This window comes from Antechinus flavipes, chromosome 3 (genome assembly GCF_016432865.1).
Source record: "Antechinus flavipes isolate AdamAnt ecotype Samford, QLD, Australia chromosome 3, AdamAnt_v2, whole genome shotgun sequence".
Lineage (NCBI taxonomy): Eukaryota > Metazoa > Chordata > Mammalia > Dasyuromorphia > Dasyuridae > Antechinus > Antechinus flavipes.
In genome coordinates, this window is record NC_067400.1 from 618,915,821 (window position 1) to 618,930,381 (window position 14,561).

At 49.2% G+C, this 14,561-nt stretch overlaps 1 protein-coding gene across 1 annotated transcript in view; it reads left to right on the forward strand.

The window, feature by feature from the left end:
• The window catches only part of GRIK5 (glutamate ionotropic receptor kainate type subunit 5), a 33,443-nt gene that overhangs the window by 11,674 nt on the left and 7,208 nt on the right, over nt 1-14,561 (forward strand). The window contains exons 7-19 of the mRNA XM_051989520.1: nt 727-780; nt 1,060-1,221; nt 2,344-2,496; nt 3,406-3,510; nt 3,681-3,788; nt 4,255-4,458; nt 5,401-5,514; nt 5,778-5,887; nt 6,861-7,034; nt 7,805-7,970; nt 9,291-9,516; nt 12,136-12,264; nt 12,373-12,494. Coding sequence (XP_051845480.1) covers nt 727-780; nt 1,060-1,221; nt 2,344-2,496; nt 3,406-3,510; nt 3,681-3,788; nt 4,255-4,458; nt 5,401-5,514; nt 5,778-5,887; nt 6,861-7,034; nt 7,805-7,970; nt 9,291-9,516; nt 12,136-12,264; nt 12,373-12,494 — 1,827 coding nt within the window. The remainder of the gene's footprint in view (nt 1-726; nt 781-1,059; nt 1,222-2,343; nt 2,497-3,405; nt 3,511-3,680; nt 3,789-4,254; nt 4,459-5,400; nt 5,515-5,777; nt 5,888-6,860; nt 7,035-7,804; nt 7,971-9,290; nt 9,517-12,135; nt 12,265-12,372; nt 12,495-14,561) is intronic.

The window sequence follows — 14,561 nt, forward strand, 5'->3', positions numbered from 1 at the left end:
TCTGGGGGCAGGGGAAATGAGGAATAGAGACTAGGGATAGAGGGATAGAAGGGAGACAGAGCTGGGGGGGGGAGGAAAGACAGAGGAGAAGAAACTGAGAGAGAAGGGAAGATTGAATGACAAAGAGAAGGTCAAGACACAGAGAGGAAGACTAAGAAGGAAAAGGGGAAACAAAGAGAGGGCAAGAATAGCATGGAAACAGTAAGAGGCACTAAGGAAAGGAACTGAGGTGCAGAAGGGAACAAAAAAGAAGGAAAAAGGAAAGATGTAAAAGAGAAGGCTGGGGGAAATTGGAAGCAGGTGCAAATGCAAGTGCTGATCTTGGCTTTCTGGGTGGTCTTTGGGAGCCCCTGGAGTCCAGGCTCTGCACTTCCCTGATCCTTGAAATCCCTCTTCCCCGTCCTAGACTCTCAGGGGGCTCGGAAGGGAGCTTGCCAGCCGGCCCCATGGGCCCCCACCCCATCCCTGTGCCAGCGGCTCTACCCGCCTTCTGTGTGTCTCAGCCCCTAAACCTGCGTCTGGGCTCCCGTCTGCCATCTCTCTATTTTGGGGTCCCTCAGATTTTGCCCTTGGTTTTAACTGTCTGTGTGCCTGGGCCTGGGCCTCTCTTGGTTCCTGTTTGGTCTTTCTCTCCGTCCTTTCTACGTCCATCCCTTGGGTGTCTCCATTTGTATGGCTCTGTCTCGGTCTCTGTCTTCCTCGCCCCATGCTTTCTTCTCCCTCCAGGCCTCAGAGTTGGGGATGACCTCAGCGTTTTATAAATACATCCTCACAACCATGGTGAGTCCCCCTTCTGCCCCTGCCTTTGCCCACCAGTTATCAACCTCCCGCCCCTCGGCTTCTTCCCTCCCTTCCAAAGCTGGAGCTCTCGCTCCCTGCCTTAGATTTGGAGGCTCGTTCTCTTTCCTATGACTTCCAAACTCCCTGTTCTTGGGGCCTGAGCCTTCCTCTGCAAGGTCCCGAGCTCCCCTTCTCTGTCCCCAGGCCTCAGGTCTCCCTCTCTGAGCCTTGCCTCTCCCCTCTCAGGCTCTGACCTGATTCCCCCCATCCTGCCCCTAGGATTTCCCTATCCTTCACCTGGACGGCATTGTGGAGGACTCATCCAACATCCTGGGCTTCTCCATGTTCAACACATCCCATCCCTTCTACCTGGAGTTTGTTCGGAGCCTCAACATGTCCTGGCGGGAGAACTGTGAGGCTAGCATGTATCCTGGTCCAGCGGTGAGCCTCTTGTCTGCGCCGCTTCTCACACTCACACACTTACACACAGACACGAGACACGGGCAGAAACACGCAGGTGCACCCATCCCCGACCTTTGTGTCTCTGTTATTGTCTGTCTCCCTCCTGTCTTTTTTTCTCTGTCTGTTTTTGTTTTTTCTGTCTCCCTCTCTGTCTCTATTTTTTCTTTGTCTCTCTGCCTCTGTCTCTCTCTAACTCTGTCTGTCTCTGTCTCTCTCTCTCTTTCTCTCTCTGTCTCTCTCTCTCTCTGTCTCTCTGTCTGTCTCTCTATCTCTGTCTCTTTCTGTCTGTCTGTCTGTCTCTCTTTCTGACACACACACACACACAATTCCTGAGATAGATACAGGCAGAACCCAGTCTCATCCAAATGAGATTTTGTGTGTGTGTGTGTGTGTGTGTGTGTGTGTACACACACATATATATACAGACACATCCCAAGAAACAGAAATAACTCTGCCCTCGCCTTCATTCCATGGAACAGCTGATCTGAAAGACCTGAGAAAAGAAAAACAGAAGTACAGAGATGGAATATCTATTATTATAAGGAGTTTCCTTTCCTTTCCTTTTCTTTTTCCGGGGGAGGGGGGGAAGAGGTGTAAGGGAGAGAACATAATTTGTTAAATGAAAAAAAATACATTTTCATTTCAAAAAGATGGAGGCAGAAAGAAAGAGACCAGGATATGAAGCCATACAGTTAAACAAATAGAACCATAAAAATAAATAGAGGCATGGAGACATGGGGATGGAGAGGAGAGACAGGGAACGAGACTGACGGGAATGCAGGAATAGAGGCAGACAGAGCCTAAGAGACAGACAGACAGAAGAGGGTTGGGAAGGGAAGGCTTCAGAGTGATGGAAACAGAAAGAGGCAAAGGGGATGAGATAAGAAAAGACAGAAGAAATGAAGAGAAAAAAAAGAGGGAAATAGGGAGACAGATAAGAGAAAGAGAATGATGGAAGGCGGGAAGAAGAGATAAAGAGAAAGAGGAAAAGCACATGAAAGGGGAGGCTTTGAAGCCCTCAGGGAAGAGCAGGAGGTTGGGAGCTTAGCTTGGGCTTTGTCCTTGTCGAGCCCTCCTGTTCCATTTTCTCCCCTCCTCCAGTTGTCTGCAGCCCTAATGTTTGATGCCGTGCATGTGGTTGTGAGTGCTGTGAGGGAGCTGAATCGAAGCCAGGAGATCGGCGTAAAACCCCTGGCTTGCACCTCCTCCAATATCTGGCCCCACGGGACCAGCCTCATGAACTACCTTCGAATGGTGAGCTGGCAGAATGGGGACTCGGATGCTGTGGGCCTGGGGCTGGGCAAGGGGGGAAGGCTGCTGTGTGCCCATCCCTGCTCCCCTTTCTTTCCTGGCCGCACCCCCTGTGTCTTGGGCTTTCTGGGTACGACTCTGTCTCTGTCTCTGGATCTCCCCATCTCATTTTCTGTTTGTCTCCATCCGTATTTGTAATTCGGTCCCTCGTGGCCTGTGCCTCCCTGACGCTGTCTCTTCCTCCTGGACATTCCTGTTTCTGTGTCTGTGACTGTGCTTCGAACTCCTGTGGACCTCCGGGGGTGAGGATGGAGGTGGGGATCTTACTCCCCTGACGTCTGTCTCCCTGGTCTAACTGCCTGCACCTTTCTGTCTCTATTGTTTTCCCCCTTTCTCTCTCCCTTTCTCCGTTGGCCTCCATCTTCCTCTCTCTGTGCCTCTCTCTGGGCTTCATTTGTTCTCTGCCTCACCTTCCCTCCCTGTTTCTCTACCAATCTCTCGGTCCTTTTCCCCCCTTTTTTTGCTTGGATTTCCCTATCCTCCTTCTCTGTTCATTTGTCTCTGTCTGCTTCCCTCTTCACCCATCACTCCTGGCTGGTTTCCTCTCTGGACATCTCCCTCTCTCTCCCACCCCCATCGCTCTGCTTTGGTCTCTGTCTCTTCCTCCTGCTTCCTTTCCACGTTCTTTCCTTCCCGCCGGGTCTCTATCCCTCTGCTGGCCTCTTACTGTTTTCCTGGACTGTCCCCCTCTTTCTCTTTCTGCCTCCGGGCACCTCTGTCTCCCCCTTCCTCTGTTCCTCTGACGCTTCTGGGCATATTTCTGTCTTTTGCTTCCATTGGTCTTCTCTCTCCTGCCTCCCTCTGCTCTGCCCTCCGTGCCTGTCCCCTCCCCGGCCTCCCCTCCCTGGCTAGGTAGAGTATGATGGGCTGACTGGGCGAGTTGAGTTCAACAGCAAAGGTCAACGGACCAACTATACCCTGCGGATCCTAGAGAAGTCCCGAGAGGGCCATCGGGAGGTGAGTGGGGCCACGGTTCCTGAGCTGCAGTTCCTGGGAAGGAGGAGCTGGAACCGAAGTAGACATGGACCTGGGGCCCAGATGCGGGGGTCCCTGAAGATTCAGAGTCGTGGGGGGTCGTGGGGGGCGGCTTTGAACCCTTCGGCGTTCACCAGTTCTCCTCCTTCCAGATCGGGGTGTGGTACTCCAATCGAACTCTGGCTATGAACGCTACCACCCTGGACATCAACCTTTCCCAGACCTTAGCCAATAAGACCCTGGTGGTCACCACCATCTTGGTAAGAGGGAGGAGAGGGAGGGGTCTTTGACTGGGGGGAAGCAGAGCTTGGGAGAAACGGAATTTTAGATTTCTAGGCAGGTCTGCTTCCCAGGAACCATGTCTATAGAACTGCAGAACTCCTTGGTATCTCCAGCCAATTACTCTGTGAAGGAAACAGGTCCTGCCCCTGGGATGCTCACCCCAGACCCTGAAGTTCTTTCCTATTGCTTCTCTGGGGTCTTTCCTTTTATTTTTCTGTGTCTCTAATTAGGTGATTTCTAGTCCATGATCAGTCCCTGATAACTTGTTTGCTCTTTCTTGGGTAATCCCTGAATCTCCATCCCAGGTCCTTGACCCCCGATCCTAAGTTCTTGATCGATAATTGTGGGTTCTCCACTTCTGATCGAACACGCTTTTATCTTATCTTTGATTCTGGAGCCTTGAGCTCTGAGCATTCACCCCCTTTCCCCCTCCCTCTTCCCCAGGAAAATCCATACGTCATGCGAAGGCCCAACTTCCAGTCTCTGTCAGGAAATGAGCGCTTTGAGGGCTTCTGTGTGGATATGCTCCGAGAGCTGGCGGAGTTGCTTCGTTTTCGATTCCGACTTCGACTAGTAGAAGATGGGCTGTATGGGGCACCGGAGCCCAATGGTTCCTGGACCGGAATGGTTGGGGAGCTCATCAACCGGGTATGGGGCAGGGGGAGCTCTTGGAGAGAGAGAGGGAGGGAGGGAGGAAAAGAGGGAGGAAAGGAGGACCGGTGATTGGGGGTGAGTGCAGGGAGAGGGGAGAGACAGAGAGTGAGCAAAAATAGCCATGGAGCCAAGGATGCAGAAAGTGGAAGGCAATGTTGGAGCTGGGAATGTCAGAAGTGGGAGGAACCTTGAGGATCTTTCAGTCCAATCTTCTCATTTGGGGAAATGACTTGGAAAAGTGGATAAGAGTGGAAAGGGTGTTCCAGGTGGGATGATTAAGAGTGATTTCGAAGGTCTTCAGTGCCAGGATGAGGAAAATGAGTATCAAGGGACTCGAGAAACCTTGGGAAGTCCCTGAATGAGGCGAGAGTTAGAGCAGAGCCAAACGGTTGGAGAAGAATCCGGTTGTCCAGACACAGGAAATGGAGACAAGAGACCAAAGTCCTTAGGGGAAACTGGGGCAAGAATTCAGGCAGGATGGGGGACCAGGGATTGTGTGGGAAGGTCTTCCCGGACTCCCAATGAGCCGTTTCTCCTCTTCCTCACTTCCCACCCAAACATCTGCCTCCGGGGTTGTTTCTCTTGATCTCACATTGTCTCTCTCTCCCTCTCTCACATTTATTTCTAACTTTCCTGTCTCTGTCTCTGTCTCTATGCCTCTCATTTCTGTTTCCCCATCTTGCTTTGAAAATCTCTCTCTGCCTGTCTTTGTCTCTGTGTGTGTCTGTCTCTGTCTCTGTGTCTCTTCTGTCTGTCTCTCTGTCTCTCCTTCTCTTTCTGTCTCTCCTTGTCTCTGTCTCAATCTGTGTGTCTTCTCTCTGCCCCTGCCTGACTCTCTTTGGGTCTCTGTCTGCCTCTCATTTTCTTTCTCTGTGTATGGCTTTCCTCCCCCTTCTATCTCTGTCTGTCTGTCTCTCACCCCCATGTCCCCAGCAGAAAGCAGACCTGGCAGTGGCCGCGTTCACTATCACAGCCGAGCGGGAGAAGGTCATAGACTTCTCCAAACCCTTCATGACCCTTGGGATCAGCATCCTCTACAGAGTGCACATGGTAGGGGCCCCTGGGGCCAGGTCACCCTGTGTCTGGATTTCTGAGGAAGTGCAGACTTGGGGGTTGGGATGCTTGAGTTCCCCGGGGAATAGAAGGTAGGGGATTGGGATTGGGGTACTCCATGGGGAGTGTGTGCGTGCGTGTGTGTGTGTGTGTGTGTGTGTGTGTGTGAGGGGGGGGGGGATCAGAGAGGAAGTCACCTGTATTCTTGAAGGAGTGTGCACTAGGATGGCTGACACCTGGCTCTCTCCCCCCTGCCCCAGGGTCGAAAGCCTGGCTACTTCTCCTTCCTCGATCCCTTCTCACCTGCTGTGTGGCTCTTCATGCTCTTGGCTTACCTGGCTGTTAGCTGTGTCCTTTTCCTGGCAGCCAGGTGAGGCCTGGATCCTATTTCTGTGTCTCTGTCTGCCTGGACCGACCCCCCTTTCTGTCTCTTGTCCTGGCCCCAGGCTCTCTCCAGCTCTGCCCCTGCCCTGAGCCCTCCCATCTCAGCCAGCATCGCCCCACCTCCTTCCCCCCCTCTGCCCCATACAGTTCCTCAGCCTCTGTGCTGCCGGCACCCTGGCCGCTCTCAGCCCCTTCCAATCCCTTCCCTTTTCCTTTGCCCCGACTGGTTTTCCTGGGCTTCTGACCCTGTCTTTTCTCTTTAACTTTGTCTTTTCTTCTGTTTCCTCCTTAATCTGGTCTCTCCTTGTTTCTTTCTATCAGTCCCTGCTCTCTACTTCTTTGTTCCTTTCTGTTCTCTTCCTGTAATTTTCCTGTCAATCTATCTCTGTCATCTTCCTTTTTATTTTCCACCTCTTTGTCCCTGCCCTGGTCAATGCCTCCCTCTTCCCCAACTGCATATCTCAAGTTTCTGTCTTTGTCTTTATCCTTCTTCCTAAGCCATATCCCTCTTTCCCTCCCTCCCCCATTCCCTTCCTCCCCCTCCCTTCCTCCTCCCCTCCCTCTCTCTCTCTCTCCTCTCCTCTCTTTTTCCTTCTCCTCCCTCCTTCCCTCCCTCCCCCTCTTTCTCCTCTTCTTTCTTCCCCCCTCCTTTCTTTCTCTCCCACCCCCCCTCTCTCTCTCATCTCTTCCCTTTCAATCTCTTACTGTTTCTGTCACTGCCCTTCTTTTGTCTATCCTTGTTCTCATCTCTTTCCTTATTGATTGATGTCATTCTCCTGTCTCTCTCCCTCCTTGTCTCTTTCCTATTCCTGGGTCCCTAAGCACCATCCATGCCCTTCCCCCACCTCCAGGGCTCCCCCTCCTAACCTGCCTGCTTATCTTTCCATCTGTCCTTCTGCCTGTATGTCTGCTTGCCGGTCCTTGTCTCTGCCATGGCCCATCTCTCCATGTTCCTGCAGGCTGAGCCCCTATGAGTGGTATAACCCTCACCCGTGCCTCCGAGCACGTCCCCATGTGGTGGAGAACCAGTATACTCTGGGCAACAGCTTGTGGTTCCCCGTCGGGGGATTCATGCAGCAGGGCTCGGAGATCATGCCCCGGGCACTTTCTACTCGATGTGTCAGCGGGGTCTGGTGAGGGCACTAATCAAAATGGGTGATGGAGTGGGCCAGGGGAGCGGGGTGGGCTCGGTGTGGAGGGATGCTGGGATAGCTGAGCAGTTTAAAAGTCAATTAGAGATGGCCATTAGCTGCATCTTCATTTTATAGAGTTGGGAAAATCTATTCATTTCCCTCAAAGAGGGAGAATAAATCACTCAGTCACCCATAGCATACCAGGGACAGTTCTGGGCACAGGATCCAACCTTCCTGATAGCCTGCTCCTATATACTGCAGAGGGATCTAGACAAATTCTCCATCATACAGTGTTAGGACTGGGAGGGATTGGAGAGAAGGTCAGTTCAGAGAAGGATCTCAGAACATAGAACAGAATATTAGAGCTGGAAGAGACCTTAGAAAATAGAATGGTAAAGGTGATCGGGTCCTTACAATGGGGAGTGTCAGAACCTTGAGGATCTTAGGACCTAGAATATAGGATTGCAGACCTGGGTGGAACCTTAAACTTTATGAAGTCCAATTAGCTGTTGAGGAAACTGAGTTGCTGAGAGGACAAAAATCAGATGGATCAGAACCCATGGCTCTTTCCATATTAGTCTGAAGGAACAACATCACCAGAAAATCCCTGTTGGGATAAAACTATCCCTGGGATGGGTTATGCATGATCCCCGAAGTTCATGTCCTAGGGAATTGGGGAGAGCAAGTAGAGGACTTAAGAGTCCAGGAGCCTGGGGTCTGATGCTTCCAGGACAGGGAAACTTGGGCGAGTCACTGCCCCCTCCCACCAGGTGGGCCTTCACCCTCATCATCATCTCCTCCTACACGGCCAACCTGGCGGCCTTTCTCACCGTGCAGCGAATGGAGGTGCCAGTCGAGTCGGCTGATGACTTGGCCGACCAGACCAATATTGAGTATGGGACCATCCATGCAGGCTCCACCATGACCTTTTTCCAGGTACTTTTAAAATTTAACAACTCCTGGGCTTTATTTCTCTTCAGTGTCTCCATCACTCTCCCTACTTTCTCCTCTGTCCTTAATTTTCCACTTCCCTAGTTTCTTCCCCCATATCTTACACCCCCTCTTTTGATATGCTCTCAGTCCTCCCCTCATTGTTTCTAAGTTCTCCCTCTTCTAGTGATTTATCAATTCCCCCATCCAGTGTCTTCTAGTTCTTTCCCTAAGGCAATCTCCCAGTGGTCACCCTCAGACCCTTGCCTCAATGTCTTCCCCAGTTCCCAGCATCTCCTAGTCTTCCTTCTTCAGTGGCTTACCTCCATGGAGTTCCCTCTAGTCCCCTACTCTCATTTTTCCCAGTCCCCTTCCTCAGTGCTTCTTTCAGTCCCTGCCCCTCCTGGAGAAGAACATAATTAAGTTGATTGAGGAACTGTGTCCATCATAGGTGATCAGATTCAGCACCAAGAACAGCTCTTGGAGGATGCCTGGAAGGAGTGGGGCAGATTTAGCTCCTCCCCACCTAGTCTCCAATCTAGTGCAAGTGGAGGATGTGAGGTGGGGCAGGGGCAAGCTGGAAGGCCTCCAATGGGCCAGTGAGATGGAGTGGGGCATCCCTCCCCATCCTGAGAAAGAGGCCCTCTATTGGGGAGACTCTGATCTGAAAAAATACAGCCTAAACATTAACCCTTGCCCTGAGGAAGGAGAACACAACTCAGGCTTCAGATGCCTTAGGTGGGGAATGGGGTCATGTCTTCTAGGAACTCCAAGGTTGATGGGGAAATCTCTGAACTCCCTCAGTCCAACTAGGGAAAAGTAGCACAGTCCTTGGGAACCCTCCCTAGTTTTAGGGAGATACATGGTCTTGTCCTTGGGAAGAGCATAGTATTATGAGAAAGAAATGTTCTGGCCCAGAGCCCCAAATTGCCAAGAGGCTACTAAGGAAGGTGGAGATTCTGATTTTTTTGTGTGAATCAGGGACCCCTTTGGCAGTCAGCCTGATGAAACTCACAGACCTTTTTCCCCCCAACTTATATATTTTTGAACATATAAAATAAAATACATAGGATTAAAAAGAAATAACTTTATTTAGCAAGGTTATCAAAATATTAACAAATTCATGGACTCCTAAAGTGACATAGGGGAATGGGTTAACCAGAGATATTTTCTAGTTGAGAAGGGATGGATGGAGAAATTGAGCAGGACTTGAAAGGAAGAAGGAGGTCAGAGGAAAGGGCTTATAAAGGGCGAGGGGTTGAGAGATGGCAGAGAACCATGGCGTTCACGTGGTGTTCCTTTCCCTTACCTCTCCACGTTGGCCAGAACTCTCGATACCAGACTTACCAGCGGATGTGGAACTACATGCAGTCCAAGCAGCCCAGTGTGTTTGTGAAGAGCACGGAGGAGGGCATCGCCCGGGTCCTCAACTCTCGCTATGCCTTCTTGTTGGAGTCCACCATGAATGAGTACCACAGGCGCCTCAACTGCAACCTCACCCAGATTGGGGGCCTCCTCGATACCAAGGGCTATGGCATCGGCATGCCACTGGGTGCGCCATGGCCCCATGGGCCTTAGCATGGAGACCCAGCCAGGAATGTGGGCATTGAGTAGGGGTACGGGGTTGGGGAGATGAGGAACATAGGGGGATCACAAGGTGGGGGGATTAAGGGGTGGGAGAAAGAGGACAGTATGAAGATGTGGTACTGACAGATGGTAGAGTAGATCGAAGAAACATTGGGAGAAATGGAGGCTTGAAGATGGAAAGGGGATATAGGGATTTTGAGATATGGAACAGGCGTTTGGGAACTATGGGGGAGAAGTTACACTTATAGGAGTTATAGGAGGATATAAAAATGAGGAAGAGATGGGGAAGGAATGGATCATGGGTTCAGAATTTAAAGGCTATTTAATCCAATCCCAACATTTTACATATGAGGAAACTGAGTTCAGAGAATTTAAGTGACTTGCTTAAGGCAACACAAGTGGTAATCATCAAAAGTGAATTTGGACACTGGCAGTAATGGGGTGAGAGGAGATATGGGGTGAATGAAGATGGGGAGAGCATGGAATAGAGAGATTTAGGTTTGGGAGATGGGGGGTTAAAGAATGGCAATATGGAGACTGAAAGTGAATGGAACATAAGGTTTGTGGGAACAGGAACTGGCTTTCATTTTTCTTTCTTTTCTCAGTTCCCAGAACAGGATCATTTTCATGGTCAATGCTTTAAAATGTTGAACTGAATCAAATTCATAGGACAGACATTAATATGGGGAGGTGACGGAGGGTAGAAATAGGTGGGAAGGATGAATGAAGAATGTGGATAGAGATTACTAGAGAGACTTGGGAGATGGATCTGTGTGGATGGGGAGACCCAGAAAATGGAGGCATAGGAGTAGTAAGAGTAAAAATAGGATTGAGAGGTGAAGAAGAACATAATGATCTTTAAGCATCACAAAGACTGTTAAGCAGAAATAAGAACTGGATTTGGGGTCAGAGGGCCTAGGTTTGAATCCTAATTCTTTTACCTAAGATATATTGAGCAAGTAATTTATCTTTTCGGGACTTCTGCCTTCTCATTTTAAAATGAAGGTATTGGACTAGGTCAAAGCTTCCTAAATTGTGGTTGCGACCCCATATGGGGTCTTATAACTGAATTGGGGATAACAAAATTATGATTTATTATCAGTAAAGGTTTGGTTCATACATCTCTTTTATTTACCTCTCTACCTGGGGTGGTATAAAAATTTCTCAGGCAAAAAGGTGTTATGAAGGGAGAAAGGTTAAGCTCTGTATTAGGGTTCAGAAATCCTTTCAGATTCTATGATCCTGTTCTCTTCATTTCCAGAGGGGAAAGCCAGTAGCAGTAGGTAAATGTTGCATAGAGAAAAATTAGACTTGACACAGGGAGAACTTCCTACAAATGAGAACCATTCAGTAAGAGAATAGATTGCCCCGAGAGGGATGGGAGTCTTTTTCAATGGACAGCTTCAAACAGAGGTTGGCTAACTACTTGTCATGTTGGTCATAGAGGGTTTGGGGGAGGAGAATATGTGACATTTGAAATTCTTTGTCAACAGAGCCAAACACGTACTGTAATATTCTTCATATGTAATCCACAGAAGGATTGTGTAATAGTGGGATACTGTTTGAAGACAGTTTGAACTTGTTCTTATAGAGAGTGTAACTTCTATGAACATGTAATTCCACTCTAGGCTACTTCAGTCCCTGACATTCTCATAAGCTGGGTCCTGAGTGGGGAGGGTTGATTAGTACAGGTTAAAGGTGATTCCATGTACCTACAAGTACAGTTCACAGATTCCCACCACTCTGTTTACCTTTATTTTATTCAGCTGGGACATAATTAACTCACAGCACGGACATTTATTAAATTGACATACTAAGAGCAGTCGTGACAAAATAACTGCCCCATAAATATGGTACGTTCTCCCATAAATAAGTGCGATACCAGTGGGAAGAGCAGACACACATAGCATTCACAAGTGGAGAGGTATTCATGCTGCTTCTCAGGGGGCTGTGCCAGCTGTACAGTGGGAAGCCGGTGTCTCTACACAACATAGCTAGCGTGATGCCCATGGATGGGCAACTTAGTACAGAACCTTGCATCTTGTAGGTAATTAATAAACGTCTGTTGGATTAAAAAATGGAAGAATCTAGATGGAGATGGGAGGTTAGGGAATGTGGAGATGGAAGATGGAGATCCGGAGAATTTGGAGGCGATGGAGATTATAGCATCTAGGCTGGAGATGAAGATAGGCAGTTTGATTAAGGTTGCAAGACAGAAGGATAAAGGATGCAGGGAGATTCTGGGTTGGAGAGATGGAGTAAGAAAGGAAATTGAAGGAATGGGGATACAGAGGAAGATGGAAGGGGAGGGAGGGAGCTATGGAATATTAGACGTTTGGGATTATAGGAGATGGGGAGATGGGGAAAAGAAAAGGAAAAGAATGGAGAAAGTAAGAAATGTTAGTCAAGGGAGGGATGAGTATACTAGTTATCAGAAGAATCTAGAGGGATGGGAGGCCATGATGGAAAGGAGCTAGGGAGGAAATTGAAAAATTAAAAGTGGGGAAGATTAGGGATTGGGGAGAGATAATCTGAGAGGATCTGTGAAGCCGAAGGGCCCTCAACGCCGCCTTTGCTTTTCCAGGCTCCCCATTCCGGGATGAGATCACGTTGGCTATCTTGCAACTGCAAGAGAACAACCGGTTGGAGATCCTAAAGCGAAAGTGGTGGGAGGGGGGCCGGTGCCCCAAGGAGGAGGACCATCGGGCCAAAGGTCGGTGTCCCCTCCCACACCCCCTGAAATAAGCGCCCCCCCACCCTAGCCCCCGACCTCGTCTTGAAGCCTCGGTGTCTCCCTGGCCCTTCCCCCGTTTCCTTCCAGGGCTGGGAATGGAGAACATCGGTGGGATATTCGTGGTGCTCATCTGTGGCCTCATCATCGCTGTCTTTGTGGCCGTCATGGAGTTCGTGTGGTCCACCAGGAGGTCGGCAGAGTCCGAGGAGGTGAGGGTCCAAGGAGCCAAGAGGAAGGGGGGAAGGGTCGGCGGGAGGGGCATGGAGGGCAGGAGTAGAGAAAGAAGACCTGGCGTGGAGGGAGAAGGAATAACCCAAAGAGGCAGATGGAGCCGAGGAGAAGAAGGAGAGACAGAGGTGAGAGGGTGAGGCTGGGGAAGGAGGGAGCAGAAAGCGGATCAGCAGAGAAGAGAGACGGAGGGGGAGGGAAGAGGCTGCGGAGAAAGGAGTAGTGAGGACTCGGAGGGGGTGGTGAGGTCAGAGGGGTGAGCGGAAACAAAGCCAGGAGTGGCGCAGAGAGGGAAGGAGTAGGGAGCGCTTCAGCAGGAAAAGGAGGAGGAGAAAGAGACCCAGCTGAAGTGAGAACAAAGAGAATGGAAGGAGGCCCCAGGCTCAAAGCTGCTACCAGAGCTACCTCCCATGCTAGAGTTTCTCTGGGCTTCAGGGTGATGTCTCCCTCAAGGCGTAGGCAAGATTTTCAGGACATTTTTATTAGTGATTAAGGGAAAGGAGTTTAAAAAAAAAAGCCGTGCTCACAAGGCATAGAATTGTTGAGTCGTGGGGACCAGGAACCTTAGCCTGGATCTAATGACAAAGCCCATCAACAGCTGTGACCTAGTGGGAAAATCGTCCTTCCAGGGACTCTGAGTTCCAATTCCAGCTCTGGCATTTAACTCCTCTTCGAGGTTGGGAAAGTCACCTCATCCCCAGAACCAGGGAATCTGGGAGTTAGGAGAGCCCTCAGTTTATCTAGTTTACCTCTACCACAGAGAAATTTCCACTAGAGATACCTAGCAAATGGTCATTCAGCCTCGGCCTGAAAAGCTCCATGGAAACCCTTTTACTTTTGAAAATCTCTAGTTGTTAGGAGTGTGTGTGTGTGTGTGTGTGTGTGTGTGTGTGTGTGTGTATTACATTTTCCTCTTTATTCTTTCTATTTTTATTCCACTCCCTAGTTCTGTCGTTTGAGGTCAAATAAAACAACAGTTCTTCATATATTTGAATACATCCCTCATACCCAGCTCCTCTTCTCCAGGAATAAGACTCCCATTTTCTTAAGTTGATATTCTTCTTCATCAGCAGCAAAGGCTTTCATCATTCTGGCTGTCCATGTCCTGTTTTTGAATTCGGGTACACAGAGTTGAACCCAAGACTTCAGGTGTGATCTGATCAAGGGTAGAGTACTCAGAGATAGCACGTCTTTATTCCTGGATGCTATTCTCTTATTTCAGCCCAAGGTCATATTGAAAATTTTGGAGGGCCACATGTCTTTGCTAACTGACATTGAACTTTTGGTCCACTAAGACTCCCAGATCTTTTCCAGAAGAATTGTTGCTTAACTAAGCCTCTCTTGCTTTGTACTTATGAATTTGATTTTTGTACCAAAGTTTATGAGTACAGTTTATTGAAACTTTTCTTACCACCTTCAGCCCACTGCACTAACTTGTCTAGACTTTTTTGGCTCCCAATGGAGTCTTCTAGTGGGTCAGCTGTCTTTCACATCTGCAGATCTGATGAACATATCATTAGTGCCATGATTCCAATCATTGGTTTAAAAAATATGAATGAGACACGCATCCCTGGAGACCCTAGATGCCGTTACCGTTGACCTATGAATGGCTACCCTTGGAGCCCTACCATCTGGTGGAAAATTCACATCTCCCTATTTTCTTTGTAAAAATAACAGTTGTTCCATAAGTACGTACTCTGGGCCAAGCGCCGTGCAAGGCAATGGAGATACAAAGAGAAAGTCCCCATTCCTGGTGTTTACATTCTGTCCTTACTTCTTGGAACCTTAGATTTTTTTTCCTCTATAAGATGAGGGATTTGGGCTAAATGGTCTGTCACAACTAGATTTGGCATTTCCCACTTCTGGGAAATCTGTGGAACTCTTATTCTTGTAGGGCTTTAGTTTCCACATCCCTTACTAGGAGGGAATGGCATCATGTGATCCTGGAAGCAGCATGGTTTGGGTGAATGAGCATTATCTCAGGAAGCAGGGGACTGGGTTCAAATCCTGTCACTGATGTTTATTGTCTATATGATCTCAGAACTCAC